This window comes from Tenrec ecaudatus, chromosome 10, assembly GCF_050624435.1.
Source record: "Tenrec ecaudatus isolate mTenEca1 chromosome 10, mTenEca1.hap1, whole genome shotgun sequence".
NCBI lineage: Eukaryota > Metazoa > Chordata > Mammalia > Afrosoricida > Tenrecidae > Tenrec > Tenrec ecaudatus.
In genome coordinates this window covers 141,179,438-141,193,951 of record NC_134539.1, presented here as the reverse complement: position 1 = coordinate 141,193,951, position 14,514 = coordinate 141,179,438, and the positions used below count along the sequence as shown (strand labels likewise).

The window sequence follows — 14,514 nt, the reverse complement described above, 5'->3', positions numbered from 1 at the left end:
TCATTTCCTCTTCTCTCTCCTTTTGTGCTCTTGACTAATTGGGGGGAGTAATACAAATCATCTATCCACAAGAAAAAGATTTTTCAAAGCTAAGGGTGGTTAAAATTGAGACTAAGTAATAAGTTAAATTTACAAGCTTAAGTTTCAGCAAAGTAGCCCTTCAGTACCCGACCCCAGAGAGTAAATCCAGTAGTCTGTTCTAGCTTAAGTGTTTTTGTGTCCTCAAGAATGTTAGGAGTTAAGCCTAGCCAGTGACTTTCTAGAGAAGAACCTTCCCGTGGTAATTGAATACCTGGGGAAGAGACTGCAAAATGAATGTGATGGGGGCGCTCTGGTATGCATAAGGGCTATTCCAAGACATTGCATCTAGACATATTGACGTGTTAGAATTTTAGTGTCTGCAATAGTTTAGACTCCTTTACCCTGAAATAAGAAAGGCCTGGTAGGGCTCTATTTCAACTGATTGATGCACACTTGAAAAAAATGTCTCTTTGTTTTCCTTTTGTTTTTGTCCCTTCAGGTGAAAAGCCAGATCCTGACCAAACATTTAAATTAACATCTTTACAGAACTTTAGCAACTGTCTACCCAACTCCTGTACAACACTAGTATCTAATCATAGTTTATCTCACAGACAGCCTGAGACAGTTCTAACAGAAACACCCCAAGACACAATTGTAAGTGGATATACGCAAGTATTCGTAGTATTCTGAAATGTAGAAAGCATGATCTGAACTAAATGTATGGTAAATGACATGGTAGCAAATTTGTATTTCAGGAATTAAACAGACTGAATTTAGAATCTTCCAATCCCAAGTACTCCTTGAACACAGATTCCTCCGTGTCTTATATTGATTCCGCTGTAATTTCACCAGACACTGTCCCTCTTGGAACAGGAACGTCTATACTATCTAAACAGGTTCAAAATAAACCAAAAACTGGCCGGAGTTTACTAGGAGGACCAGCTGCTCTTAGCCCATTAACCCCAAGGTAAGATTTTTTAAAAGATGCCATCATAGTAAATGATCTTACAATAATTTATATTAACTAGTAATATCACCTAGTCTAAATAATCACATTTCTAAATCACTATGGAAATTGAGACATTTAATAAATCAGTAATGAATCTATTCTGCTTTTAGAAAATGAAGTAAGAGACATACGCTACTTTTGATAACAATAATATTAAATATTGGAGAAAATGTTAAGCTCTTGAGTAAACCTTACCCAGTTAGTGTGGACATTAAAAGATAACGTCTTCATGGTCCTGCAGTAGTGGATTGCAGTGACCCCCCCCCCCCATCCCAATGTTGGTATGATCAGCAATAGTTATTGGTAACTGCTATTTTCACGAAAATGGAGGCAGGATTTACATCTATTGATTTTAAAATATGAATAGGACATTCCATTTTCTCTAGAAATAGTTAACTTCTGTAATCAGGTCTAAATTGCCATGCTTGTAAAGTAATTTTATCATTTGGATATTAGTGTTTATAAAGTCACTCTTTTTATTTCTCTTAAGTCTCCCAAGATCAGTAGTAATTCCTTGTTTGATCTTTTAAAAATCTTCATGATGGTGGGTGGAATAGTCTATATTTTGAATCTGCCCCTCAGATCTTCACTGCCCCCAAGACTGATTTGCCATTCTCTTCCTTTTAGACCTTCTAATTTAAGTATACTGCTGCTTTATATATGCCTTGATGACTTTTTGACACCTTGATTTCAACCTCTTCTCAGTTTTGGGATTTTGCCATTAGAAACCCCAAGTCCTGGAGATGGATCCTATTTACAAAACTACACTAACACAACTTCTGTAATTGATGTGCCATCCACCGGAGCCCCTTCCAAAAAGGTACTTCCCATGAAAAATGTGGCTTAGTATTTATTGGTAAACTCATTCCCTCCCTCCTGTCGAGTTCAGTGCCCACACATAACCTGATAGGACAGGGTAGAACTGCTTCTATGGGTTTCTGAGACTATCTCTTTATGGGAGAAGAGAGTCCGGCCCAGTCTTTCTGCCAGTAGTGGTCAAAGAAACATGTAAAATCTCCGTCTGTTAAAGTCATTTCAGGAGTCCCTAGTGGTGCTATCACTTACGCGCCCAGCTCCTGACCATTTGAATGCACCCAGAGGCTCTCTGGAGGACAGACCTGGCCAGTCCCTTCCCAAAGGTCCCAGCCTTGAAACCTGTGGAGCAGTTCTGCTCTGCACACATGGGCTTGCCATGAGTGACATCGCCTCAGTGACAACCACCACCAACAAAGGGTGGTTTCCAGTTTGGGAGCTGCTTTCCCTTAGGGGTTGACCTAATGCCGATCACTGTTCAGGGCCTCCTGGGTCTCCTGCTCCACAGAGGAAGTGTGGCTTATTTAAGCTAAATAAAATCGACTGACTCGGATTTTTACTTTCAATTTCTTTTCAACCAAATAAAAGATTGTATAATCTCCCCTTATAGAGGTATATGACAGCAGACGTCAAAGTGCCCTTTGTTTAACATATATGTGTTGCCCAAATATCTTCTGTGAGAACTAAATTTGTGTGTGTGTAAATGCTTATTGACATACCTAGAACTTAATACAAATCAAGAACTGGAAGCCAGGTAAAGCAGACTCATGTGTGGATGACATCTGTGCTCTCCGGAGACGGGCTTGCTGTTTTTAACATCTTTTCCACTTCTGAATCTCAGAAGCCGAAAGAAACGCTTTTTCTAAAAATCCACAACTGCCATCGAGTCGATGCTGACTCTGACTCATTAAGACCTTCTAGGTTAGAGTAGAAACTGCCCCGTGGATTTCCAAGACTCTGAGTCTTTGTGGGAGTAAAAAGGCAGATCTTTCTCTGGAAGAGCGGCAGCAGTTTTGAACTGCTCTCCTTTTGGTTGGCAGCCCAGTGCATAACCCACTACGCCACCAGGGGTCCTTGTAATACTTCCTTAGTAAGTGCTCAGAAAACACTCCATTGTCTAGCTTATGTACATATTGCTTAAAACCTGTTGTTTAAAATTTGGTACGTACCTACTCTTGTGTTATGGGAGTGAGGTATCATGTTAGCGCTATGGAAGCGGCCTGGTAGGGTAACGGTTGGCATGCAGGTGAAGCAGGCCAAAATTAGGTGAGGACGAGGTAAGCTGTGGCACAGGGACGTGACTTCAGTGCCTGTGTAATAAGCGCCACTTGCTGTCTCTTCCTCTCGTCTGCCCCTTTTCTTTTCATGCCCAAGGAAGTTAGGCGAATTTTCTAAAAGGAAGGGATAAACCTTGTGGAGATTGCTGTCAATGAGATGAAACAAAATATGTATGCTTTGTTGAGTGGAAAGCGAATCTGTTCTGTAAACCTTTCAGCCATTTCACATAAAAGTATAAAATGTTGGCGGGCGGAGGGCTCGGGGCTCGGAGGGATGGCCAGTGCGGTAGTATGCAGGAAGGGCTGAAATAAGGCGTGCTTGTCTGAAGAGACCATGATTATCAGTGAGCTCGTAGCTAGCAATTTGAGAATGAGTTATAGCAAATAGAGTAGCAGTAAGTTTGGAAGAAAATCATCTGGTGGTTAAAAATAATTTATTGATTTAATGATCTTAGATCCCCTTTTTAAAAAGTTGATGATGTAAATGGATAGAAATCAGGTGATAAATGAGAGAAAACAGAAGTATCAAGTAAAAACAAAGGAAATATAGAATTTGGGAAGTAATTAGAGGATTATCTTTTTTACCTTCTCTAAACTGTAAAACTGTTTTGGTTTTGTTTGTTTACTAAATGCCAAAGAAATTCAGTTAAAACATATATCTATATATATATATATAATTTTATCACAAATCTTGATAATAGTATTTGTCTTAAAACTCTTCTCTATCTCGTGCCCACCGCTTAGCCCCAAGCAGAGACACACTGGATGGAAAATGATCACCAGAGTAAAGGGATAGCCTCTGTAAAACTAAGACCTTTCCTTTGAAACTAAAGAGAACGGTAAACAGATGATAAAGAAAAATACAATAGAGATGCAGACTAATGTTCAAATTAGATAATGATTTGTGGACTGTTCATTAGTTTTCAGATGATGATTTATAAAGTCTTTCATTGGGAGAATGCAAATGGGCAGTTGTGGTGCCCTTTACAATACAGCTTATAATTCACAAGCCTTAAACATGTTCGTTACATGTTTTACAGTCTGTTGCCAGAATCGGCCAAACTGGAACAAAATCTGTCTTCTCACAGAGCGGAAATAGTCGAGAGGTAACACCTGTTCTTGTCGCACAAACACAGGGTTCTGGCCCACAAACGAGGTATTTATTGTGCTGTCATTGTTTGACATTCGTTAGCGTTTTCCCTTGTTTTGATGCTGCAAACGACATGATAATCCTTGACTATATTTTTTAAAAGCCTCCATATTTTCATGAGCTTGAGAGTGCTTAGTCGGTCTCATCTAGAGTGCCAGCTTCTCACATGTGGCAGCCGTTGCCCGGGTCTCTCCTGCGAAGGGCCCTGCCGGTTCCTGCAGAGCATTGCTGTGCATGCCGGGCTCTGCGGTAGAACGGCCTGGAAAACTGCTCGCTGTACACTTCACAGCCTGAGTCAGTTCTACTCTGTCATATGAGGTCGCTTTGAGTCGAAATCAGACGCAATGGCATCGAACAGCAGCACTCTAGGCTAGTCCTACAGAATATGAAAATAGAACGCTACTGACTTACAACTATAATAAGCCTCAACAATTAATAACTATGTGTCCTTTGTATTAGTGATTCTATTTTATCTCCTCTAGTACCTTGTTAGCAATCACTCTGTTTTGTCTCTTTAGAGGTGGTTTTAGGTTTATAGTATATATGTCTAATCCATCCAAGTCGATCTTCAACTAATTTGCCACTTCACGTATATTATAAAACCTTAAAGCAGTATATGCCCAGGCACCTCCCCGCCTTTAGGCTTTTGTCCTAGATCTTATTTCTAAATGTTCTAATGCTATGAACAGCTTTTGATCATTTAGAGATAATTTTTTTTAATAGAGAAAAGTCTATGTTGTATTTATTATTTCTGGTGTCCTTTTTCAGATCCAGATTTTTATCTGACATCGCTGTCCTTCAATATGAAGTACTTTCTTTAATATTTCTTGTTGTCTAGGTTTGCCAATAATGAATTCTTTGGGCTTTTGTGTATCCAGAAAAGTCTTTTATTTCATCTTTGCCTTTGAAACAATATTTTTATCAGGCATAGAATTCTTTGACAGATGTCTTTTCATCAGGGATATTGCTTTCCCTGTCTTTTGGCTAGCTTTACTTCGGACAAGAAATCTGATGTCACCTCATCTTTGTTCCTTTGTATGTAATGTGCCTTTTTTCTGTGGCTGTTTTAAGAGTTTTTTTCTTTATCACTAGTTTTAAGCAATTGGATTTTGATGTGCCCTAATGTAGTTTTCCTCATGACTCCTCAAGCTTCTTGGATCTGTGAGTTTATCATTTTTATTGAATTTGTTTATTTTTCGCTCTTATTACCTCAAATATTCTTTCTGTCCGTATACCTTTCTCTTCTTATAGTCTGAGTACATGTATATTAGACTACTTGAAGTTCCGTTAGCTTCCAAGTTTACAAATACTCTGTTTAATGTTATGGCCAGGCTATTTCTTCTCTATGTTTTATTTTGGATGTGTCTATAGTGTCTAGTCATCTGTTAGTCCTGTCTTTTATTTTCATCTCAGAAATAATATTTTTCATGTCTAGAAGCTTGACTTGGGTCTCTCCTTAACATACCTAAGCTTTCTTCCTCTTTTTTGAACATATAGATCGTATTTTATAATGGGTTTTTAAATATTCTTTTCAACTAATTCGGTTACTGTGTAATACGTGGGTCTGTTTTATTTTATTGATTTTTCCCTTTGTTATAGATCATTTTTCCAGCTTTGTATGCTTAGTAGGTTTGTTATTATTGTGAATGCCAATTATTAGCGATTTTACATTGATGACTGCTGAGGTTTTCTTTTATTTTTAATTACTTTAAGTGTTCTAAGTTTTGTTTTGTGATATAGTTAAGATCCTTTTAAGTTCTAGGCTTGTTTGCTTGTTGGTTTTATTTTTAACTTCTTTTAGGTAGGCAAGAACACCCTTTAATCTAAGGTTGGTTGTTCCATTTGCATACTCAACCCTTTGATGCATTTATTCGGAAGTTTCTCCTCTCTGACAGTTAGAAATGCGACTTTTTCCCAGCCCAGGATTGTTTGTAAGGATTGCAGTGCTCCCTTGCCCTCACTTCAGATATTTCCTCACACTTGGACGCTGATGTTTTCAGCCAAACACTCCAGGGAAACCCCTTTACAGGTCTCTGGAGTTCTTTCTTGCAAATTCTAGTTTATGGACCTGCTCTAATTCTCAGCATCTTAAGAACACAAGGAGACCACTGAGCTCAATTTGTGTTTCCCTTCCCTGCAGCCTCACAACTCCCTTGAGACATGTGCTACCTGTTGTCCTACATCTGGAAACATTCTGTCACATAGCTTGTTATTTAAAATAAACAAAGAAAACCAACTCGCTGTCAGTGAGTCCATGCTGACTCATAGCAACCCTTGTTTGAGATAAGAAGATATCTGGTCCTTATTAGTGTAAAATCACACCTGTAGCAGAATCTCTATATTTAGATTGTTGTTGGTTTATTATTATTAGAGTGGTATAGTAAAAAATAAAAACATTGCCATCAAGTTGATGCCGACTCATGGCAGCCCTAGAGAACCGGGTGGAACTGCCCCTGTGAGTTTCCGAGACTAGAACTATGTACAGGAGTAAGGAGCCCCATTTTCCTCCCAAGGAGCAGCAGGTGGTTTTGAACTGCAGACCTGGTGGATCACACTTCAATTCGTACCACTATGCCATCAGGGGCCTAGGATGGTATAGTACTGTTAGCTTAACTGCCCAAGAAAGTTGGTACATCATTTTCTCCTTGTAAATATTCTTCTAAAAGTAATTTTCATATATCTCCATGTTTTTTTTAAACTATCGAAGTAACGTACTTTATGAAAAAAACAGTGATGCTATTCACACAAACTTTATGAAAAAGTTGTTTTAAGACAACTGGCATTTACTCATTAAGTGGTGGAGCCTGATTTCAAAACTAGGCAGTCTGTTTCCACCGCATGCACCTTTCATTGACAAAGTTCTAGCTAAGCAGATGCGGGTCATCGTGATTAATATGTAATGTTGCGTGGAAGGTGACCATGGTTTCCAAATCGCTCGGTACCCTGCTCCTTTCCGTGGTGCCATTCAGACTTGGCATGTTCACCCCTTGAATCATGTCAGCCTTTGACACTAACAAAACACTGAGAAACACTGTTTGTCTGCTCCGTTCCCCTAGCCCAGAGCCCTCTTTCTGTCCATCTTCCGTATACTCCACGAGATTGTGTTATCTCATACAGCCTTGTCTAGTTAATCTCAGTAACATTCTCAGGTTACCCCATGCATTGAAATTACTCTGTCCCACTTGTCATGAAAGTAATCATTCTTACTAGGAAATTAGAAGGCCCTGGTGCCAGAGTGATGGAGCACTCAGATGCAAACTGCAAGATCCACAATTCAAACTCACTAACTACTCCAAGGGAGGAAGATAGGACTGTCTGCTTCCATAAAATTTATAGCCTTTGTCCTGAGTCAGAATTGACCCAACAGTAGTGGACATTAGCAAAATATAATTCCTGTTTATAATTTAAATATAGTTCTTCCAAATCGAGGATACTGTACTCTTTAGAACTAATTGGTTTACCCAAATGACCTCACTTGTTGAAATTCCTGCTTTGGGGCCCTCTTATAAATGATTCTTTACTCACTAGCCAGCATTTCTTATTTTTAAACACCTCTGTACCTAAGATTTAGGTAAGTAGCAGAATTTCCCATAACTGCATAAACTGTGGACAATTTAGTCCATAGGCTTAGCTACTCTTACTTAGATAGTTTCTGGTTTAGGTTTGCTTGCTCTCTGAGAATCAAATTGTTAAATCCTGGGTTTGGCCCTTAAAGTATTAAAAACATCTCCAAGTGATTATCAGAATCCTTTTGCTCCAATCCAAACGGAATAACCCTAGGGGGCTGTTTGAATGCACGGGAAATAGCTCCTTGGGTTTTGTTGTTGTAGCAGTTTGCATTTGTTGTCCTGCAACCCAGCATGTGGAACGTCCATGACCACCTGCCTTTTCCTTTTCCCTCACGTGCTGTAGTTGCAAATGGAGGGCTAACGAGAAGTGGCCTATAGATGTTTACCATTTATTGACCTAGAACTTTTATGTAGATTGTTCTAAATCCAACTTACCAATTTCTGGTAGAATAAAGACCTATGCTATAATTTTTACCATTTTATAGACCAGCAATCATTTTAAAATTCTGTAATTTCGTAAGGAGGAAAACATAAGACCCAACCAAACACATCAGTTTGAGAAAAGCAAACTTGATAAATGAATGTTTTTAATCTGCCTAAATGGAAACAAAGTTAATGGTCACACGTGGAGTGAAAAATGAATGTCTTCTTTTATAATTGTCTTGTAGTACAACACCTCAGGTATTGAGCCCCACTATCACATCTCCCCCAAACGCACTGCCTCGAAGAAGCTCACGGCTTTTTACTAGTGACAGCTCCACAACCAAGGTAATTTCAAGATCTCTGTACATCACTTGTACCTAATGCTTCCCCCTCCAAAATTTCTGTATCAATAGCTACTATGTCTAATAAATAACCTCCTTCCCATTAATACTAACAAATAAATTTCCTTAAATTGAGAATTTTTAAAACGATAACTTGGATAGTGTGTTAGGCCAGGATGGGTAGAGAAGCAAATCCAGAGACACTTCATATATAAGAAAGAGTTTTATATCAAGAAGCAATTATAAGTCAAGCAAACAGCCCAGTCCAGATCAAGTCCATAAGTCCAATTCTAGTCCCTAAGTCCCTCCTCAGACTCACGCAACCACATGCAATGATGCAGAATGCAGGGAGAGCACAGGCCGGTGGGTGCAGAGTCGTGTGGATCCGGTGGTGGTGGCTGCATCACAAGGGATCACAGCAACCAGAATCAACCAGCAGGAAGGTGAAGGCAGAGAGAGTTCCCAGGACTCTCTTTATGAGAAGGCCATGCCCACAAGGAGGGACCATCCGGCTGTGGCCTGATTGACAGGTTGAATACCACCACTACACTTTTCCTTATCTTCAAGTTGCCATGAAATTATATAACTACCACAGATAGCCTTAGTCCTTTAGTAAATATGTTCCTGAGATGACAAAATTAGAGTGCTTTATCAGGGGTCTGTGACTATTAAATGACAAGCAGAAGGGAATTTCTTTGAGCTGATGAAATAGTCCTGTATTGGAATTGTAGTAGTTAGTTACAGAAATCCACCATGTGGGTTAGGTTCAAAGAACTATTCTCTAAAGAACAGAGCATACATGTAAAAGTGGATGGAATCTGAATAAAGTCTGTAGTTTAGTCCATAGTGTTGTCCCAGTGCCAGTTTCCTAGATTTGACAGTGTACTATGGATCCAATTGAGGGGCTCTGGGTGGAAGAGGGATGAGAAGTCTCCATATTATTTTTTTGTAGATCTAATATTATTCCAAGTTGATAAAAATTAGAGAACATCCTTACCCTTTTGTAAATTTTCTTGGTCCATTGACCCATATTATCTGTAGTTCCGACGTATATAAATCAACAATTTTGACTAATCAATTTTAATGCCCCTGAAATATTTAGGTAGTATTGTACCTGTTTATTTTCATATTTTTAACAATAAAGCATGATATACTTCAAGTAATGGTTAATGTTGACTCACCATATTTGTTAGCTAGTTCTTTAATGTTTATTTTCAGGGTTGTTGTATTTAGAATTATGTTATTTTGAAAACATTTATTTATATAAAATTTCTATTATGAAAAATTTAGATTAAGATTCCATGGTTATTTGTAGTACTTAAGAAGGGTCTTGAGAAATCTAAAATTACCTGAGTATAATAAGTGTGGGATTTCCCCCTGTTTTTACAGGAGAATAGTAAAAAATTAAAAATGAAATTTCCACCTAAAATCCCAAATAGAAAGACAAAAAGTAAAACTAATAAAGGAGGACTTACTCAACCTAACATCAATGATAGCCTGGAAATTACAAAATTGGACTCTTCCATCATTTCAGAAGGGAGAATGCCCACGATCACCCCTCAGATCCAGGCTCTTACTCTACAGAGAGCAGCAGCAGGTCTGTTTTGACTGCTTAAAGCATCTTTGTATTTTATGACTCATGTATTTTAAGTAGATTTCTTTATGTTCAATACAGTGCCTTCAATATTTTCTGCATAAGTTGTTGGACTTTCTAATGATTTTTTGGGTGTAGGCTTTCTAGAAAGCCAGACTGTTTTGTTGTGTTTTCTCCTTTGTTTACTATATTGTTTTCTCCTAGAAGGTTTGATGAGCCTTCTTCGTGAAATGGGGAAAGGTTATTTAGCTTTGTGTTCGTACAACTGCAAAGAAGCTATAAATATACTGAGCCACCTGCCTTCTCACCACTACAATACGGGCTGGGTACTGTGCCAAATCGGAAGGGCCTATTTTGAACTTTCAGAGTACATGCAAGTAAGTATAGAACAGTTACCCGTGCGTGCCTTCCTAGTGATAATTAATTGAAACATTTATACTTGAGAAGGTTAGGTCTAATAGTAATATTACATAATGTCGTTTTGCTTGTTATTCCAGCACATATAATTTACAATTAGAAATAGTTGTTTGTTTTAAAGGGTAAGAAATTCTGTAAAGTTTCCTTAGTAGATTTGGGGCCAGTCAAGTACTTACATCCTTAAGAGGAACACTGTACCCTACGTCATTGGAGCTGAAAATGCCTATCTGTGACATAGTACAGTCTAGGTTCTTTCTACAGCATACCTCAGTATTCACTAGGGTGACTTGTTGGCGCATGCTAAGTTCTCACGTTAGAATGCCATGAAGAAAGTATGCTTTATGGAGGACATAGTGTCTGCATCCCAAGGCAGAGTCTACACTCCTTGGTTAAGCCGTCTGTGATGACAGCAGAGAGTAACCTAGGTCCACAGACACATCTGATTCCCAATTTAAATAACCTTCCCATTGTCCTTACCAAAGCACCTTGCCCCCTGCTTTCTAAGTCTAAAATAAAACAACGTATGCCTTCTACTAAACATGGTATCATAGTAAAGTTTCTTTACTATGGATTGTTTATAATTTAATAAGGTTACCTCCCACTAGATTTATTGTCAGTTGTTCACCATATATGTCCATCCTGATTCTGTGCTAGGCTTGTCTTCTAGACCCTGGAAGACATGTCGACAGAACGTCTTGCCTTCACAGAGCTCCCTCCCTAGTAACAGAAACAGACTGTAGGCAGTACATGTCTGAGGACACGAAGCACAAGAAAGCTTGGTGAGAGGTTAGAGGACAGTGCAGTACTGTGCTCGTCACCGAGAAAGGTTTCTCTCTCCTCACGAGCCGTGAACAGGCACAGAGGGAAACCTTCTAGGCAAAACATAAGTGCAAAGGATACACAGATAATTTCGCTTAGTCGAGAAAAGAAGGTTATAGTCGGAAGGTTTTACTCATGGCTCAAATGCAACCATTTGCCATGAAAACAGTGTGGACTCCTGGCACAGCTAGGGGTTTCCCTGACCTTCTTCGAGGTGGGCTCGACACTTCAACCTTTGACCCAGTGACCTACGCCCAAATCATTTGCACACACACCCCCCTCCAGGGGCCTAATCTTTGCAGTGACAAGACCTTTTAAAAATGATTTCTAGTTTGTTGTTACACAGATACTTTAAAAGTGCATGCGTTTTGTTGTTTACCCCAGTTTGAGAGCATTAACCCAAATACGTAAACCCCTTAGTTGCAGTGTCATTTCAAGGATTTATTTTCTGCGTGACTGGCACGTTTTTATGGCACAGTCATTTTCAGAGGAAGCAACCGATGCTAGAAATTTTGAAATCAAAGGTTTCTAATTAGCTGGTTGTTAGGTCTGCCTATTTGAAAAACTGGTCTTTATAACTCTTAAGCGATTTTGGAGAAATTTACAAGTCATCAAGCTAATCCCAGGTATCACATGTTTCTTGGTAGCGTTTTCCGTTCAGCCACTTTAATAAAAGTCAGTGGGAAGAGAGGTCTGGCTACCAAGTCATCCTTTATCACCTTTCCTTTTTCTGCAGAGCCATTAACACTTCGGCCTACATATTTTCATAATGAAATAAAATATTGGTGTGTCCTTTTTAAATTGTAACTTTGTATGGATTTCATATTTGTCCTTTTTAGTGGGAACATTTTTGTGTCCCCCAGAGTTCACGTTCTTATCTTGACTTTTTAAAGTTATAAGTAACATCAGACCAGTTTGTTCAGCTTGGCTTTGTGATATTAACTTACATATCCACCCCAAAACTCAAATAGAGAAAGCATTTAGGTTCTGTGTAGCCATTGCCCGGTGCTTTATATGTATGGATTTCTGTCAGTTTGTCTTCTCATTACCACCTTTTCTATTTCAGGCCGAAAGAATATTCTCAGAGGTTAGAAGGATTGAGAATTACAGAGTTGAAGGCATGGAGATCTACTCGACAACACTTTGGCATCTTCAAAAAGATGTTGCTCTTTCAGTTCTTTCTAAAGATTTAACAGACATGGATAAAAATTCACCAGAGGTATGTTGACTAGAATACTGCCTTACAGAAGGAGATCAGCCGAATGCTTTAGACGCCATGTAGCACTGAGCCATTAGCACTGAACCATCATGTGTGAACACCATTGCACCATGTAGTGCAAAATCCACCTTGTTTTTGTGCCCCTCCTCCGTCTAGGCAGGGGCCCAAAGAAAAGGGAAAGTTCTAAAATATAGGGTGGGAATTAGCAAATAGACAAATGACAATGCAAATATTTTGTTCAGAATTAATCAAGATATGATTGTTAAAATCGCTCTTGTCCCCACCAAACTAAAGAAAACGTAGACCAAAACTAAAATGCCTTGAAAAGACCAGACTTAAGTCTCCCTTCTAAGGGGCACCGCGCAACCCAATAGTAGACCAGCCTACAAAGCAGGGCCTCCTGTAAAGACGACTCTAGAATCACAGCTGCGCAAGGCCCACAGGGCCCCTCGGCTCAAGAGCAAAGATGAGAAAGAAGCCCGGCAAGGGAAGAGAAACTAGATGAAGGGAAACGGGACCCTGGCATTGCAGAGGTTGCACTCAACAGCACGGCGTGGTTCAAGTATGAATTACTGAAGGGAAAATGAGTTTGCTGTGTAAACTTTCACCTAGACTTCAGTGAAATGGACAGAAGTAAATACAGTCATCTTTTTAACCACTATCATTAAGTTCAGAGTTCATTGAAGAGTTGTATGGTTCCTTTGCGATAATGACATCTTAAGCTGTAGACACAATGGAGTTATGTGCTATGCTCCTTAAAGGATTGTGCAGGAGCGCTGTGTCAGTCCAGGTTGACAGTGTGCAGAGATACTCATGAGTCTCTGGAAACAAATAAGAGAGAACTTTTTATCAAAGAGTAATTGTATATTGAGAAAATATATCAGCCCAGTCCAGATCAAGTCCATTCAGTCTGATATTAGCCCATATGTCCAATACTAGCCCATAAATTCTCTTCAGACTCACACAGCACATGCAATAATGCCAAATGCAGAAAGATCACAGGCCAGTGGAGAGAAAGTCTTGTGGATCCAGCGGTGGTGGAAGCATCTTAAGGCGGGCGCAGGTCTTCATGAGTCTCCTCAGTTCTCTTGAGTGTTTCAACAGCAGGAAAAGGAAGGCAGAGAGAGTGGGCCTGGCCTCCAGTGAGCTGTTTCTCTCTGGAGCGTCCAAATGAGGTCATCAAGCTGCAACCTGATTGACAGGCTAGATTCCACCCCTTCCCGCAAATTGACAGATTGCCGTATATACTTGAGTATAAGCTGACCCGACTATCACACAAGGCACCTAATTTTACCACAAAAACTGCATTTAAAAATGTGCTGAAAAACTCAGCTTATGCACAAACATATGGTATGGGAAGAAATCAAATAAAAAATCGTTTAGTAGAAAAAAAATTTCTATTTTCTTATGAACTTTTTGAAGCCTTGTATTTTAATGCATATCAACCTTGTTCAGTGGTACATACATACTTCTCAAAACATAAGTTAAAATTAAATACATTAAATCCCTTATGCTTTTTTGTTCTAAGTGGAGTCAGGCTTGCTTTCAGTCATAGGTTTGGTTTTCTTAATTAGAAAAAAATTAAATTTTAATTGTGTATTTTGTGCTTTCGTTTTTTTAAGGCCTGGTGTGCTGCAGGGAACTGTTTCAGTTTGCAACGAGAACATGATATTGCAATTAAATTCTTCCAGAGAGCTATTCAGGTGGATCCAAATTATGCCTATGCCTATACTCTATTAGGCCATGAGTTTGTGTTGACTGAAGAGCTAGACAAAGCATTAGCTTGTTTTCGAAATGCTATCAGAGTCAATCCTAGACATTATAATGCATGGTAAGTGCTAATAAAAAGCAAAGGCAAAATC

General features: G+C 39.1%; 1 protein-coding gene across 4 annotated transcripts in view; it reads left to right on the top strand.

The window, feature by feature from the left end:
• CDC27 (cell division cycle 27) overlaps nucleotides 1–14,514 on the top strand; it is a 60,670-nt gene that overhangs the window by 28,975 nt on the left and 17,181 nt on the right. For 2 of the 4 annotated variants that reach the window (XM_075562023.1, XM_075562021.1), the window contains exons 6-14: nucleotides 521–675; nucleotides 777–988; nucleotides 1,736–1,850; nucleotides 4,161–4,276; nucleotides 8,508–8,607; nucleotides 9,993–10,200; nucleotides 10,405–10,574; nucleotides 12,500–12,652; nucleotides 14,275–14,483. In XM_075562023.1, the coding sequence (XP_075418138.1) occupies nucleotides 521–675; nucleotides 777–988; nucleotides 1,736–1,850; nucleotides 4,161–4,276; nucleotides 8,508–8,607; nucleotides 9,993–10,200; nucleotides 10,405–10,574; nucleotides 12,500–12,652; nucleotides 14,275–14,483 (1,438 nt within the window). Of the gene's footprint in view, nucleotides 1–520; nucleotides 676–776; nucleotides 989–1,735; nucleotides 1,851–4,160; nucleotides 4,277–8,507; nucleotides 8,608–9,992; nucleotides 10,201–10,401; nucleotides 10,575–12,499; nucleotides 12,653–14,274; nucleotides 14,484–14,514 lie in introns of all 4 variants that reach the window. The other 2 variants (XM_075562022.1, XM_075562020.1) reach the window with 1 other exon arrangement.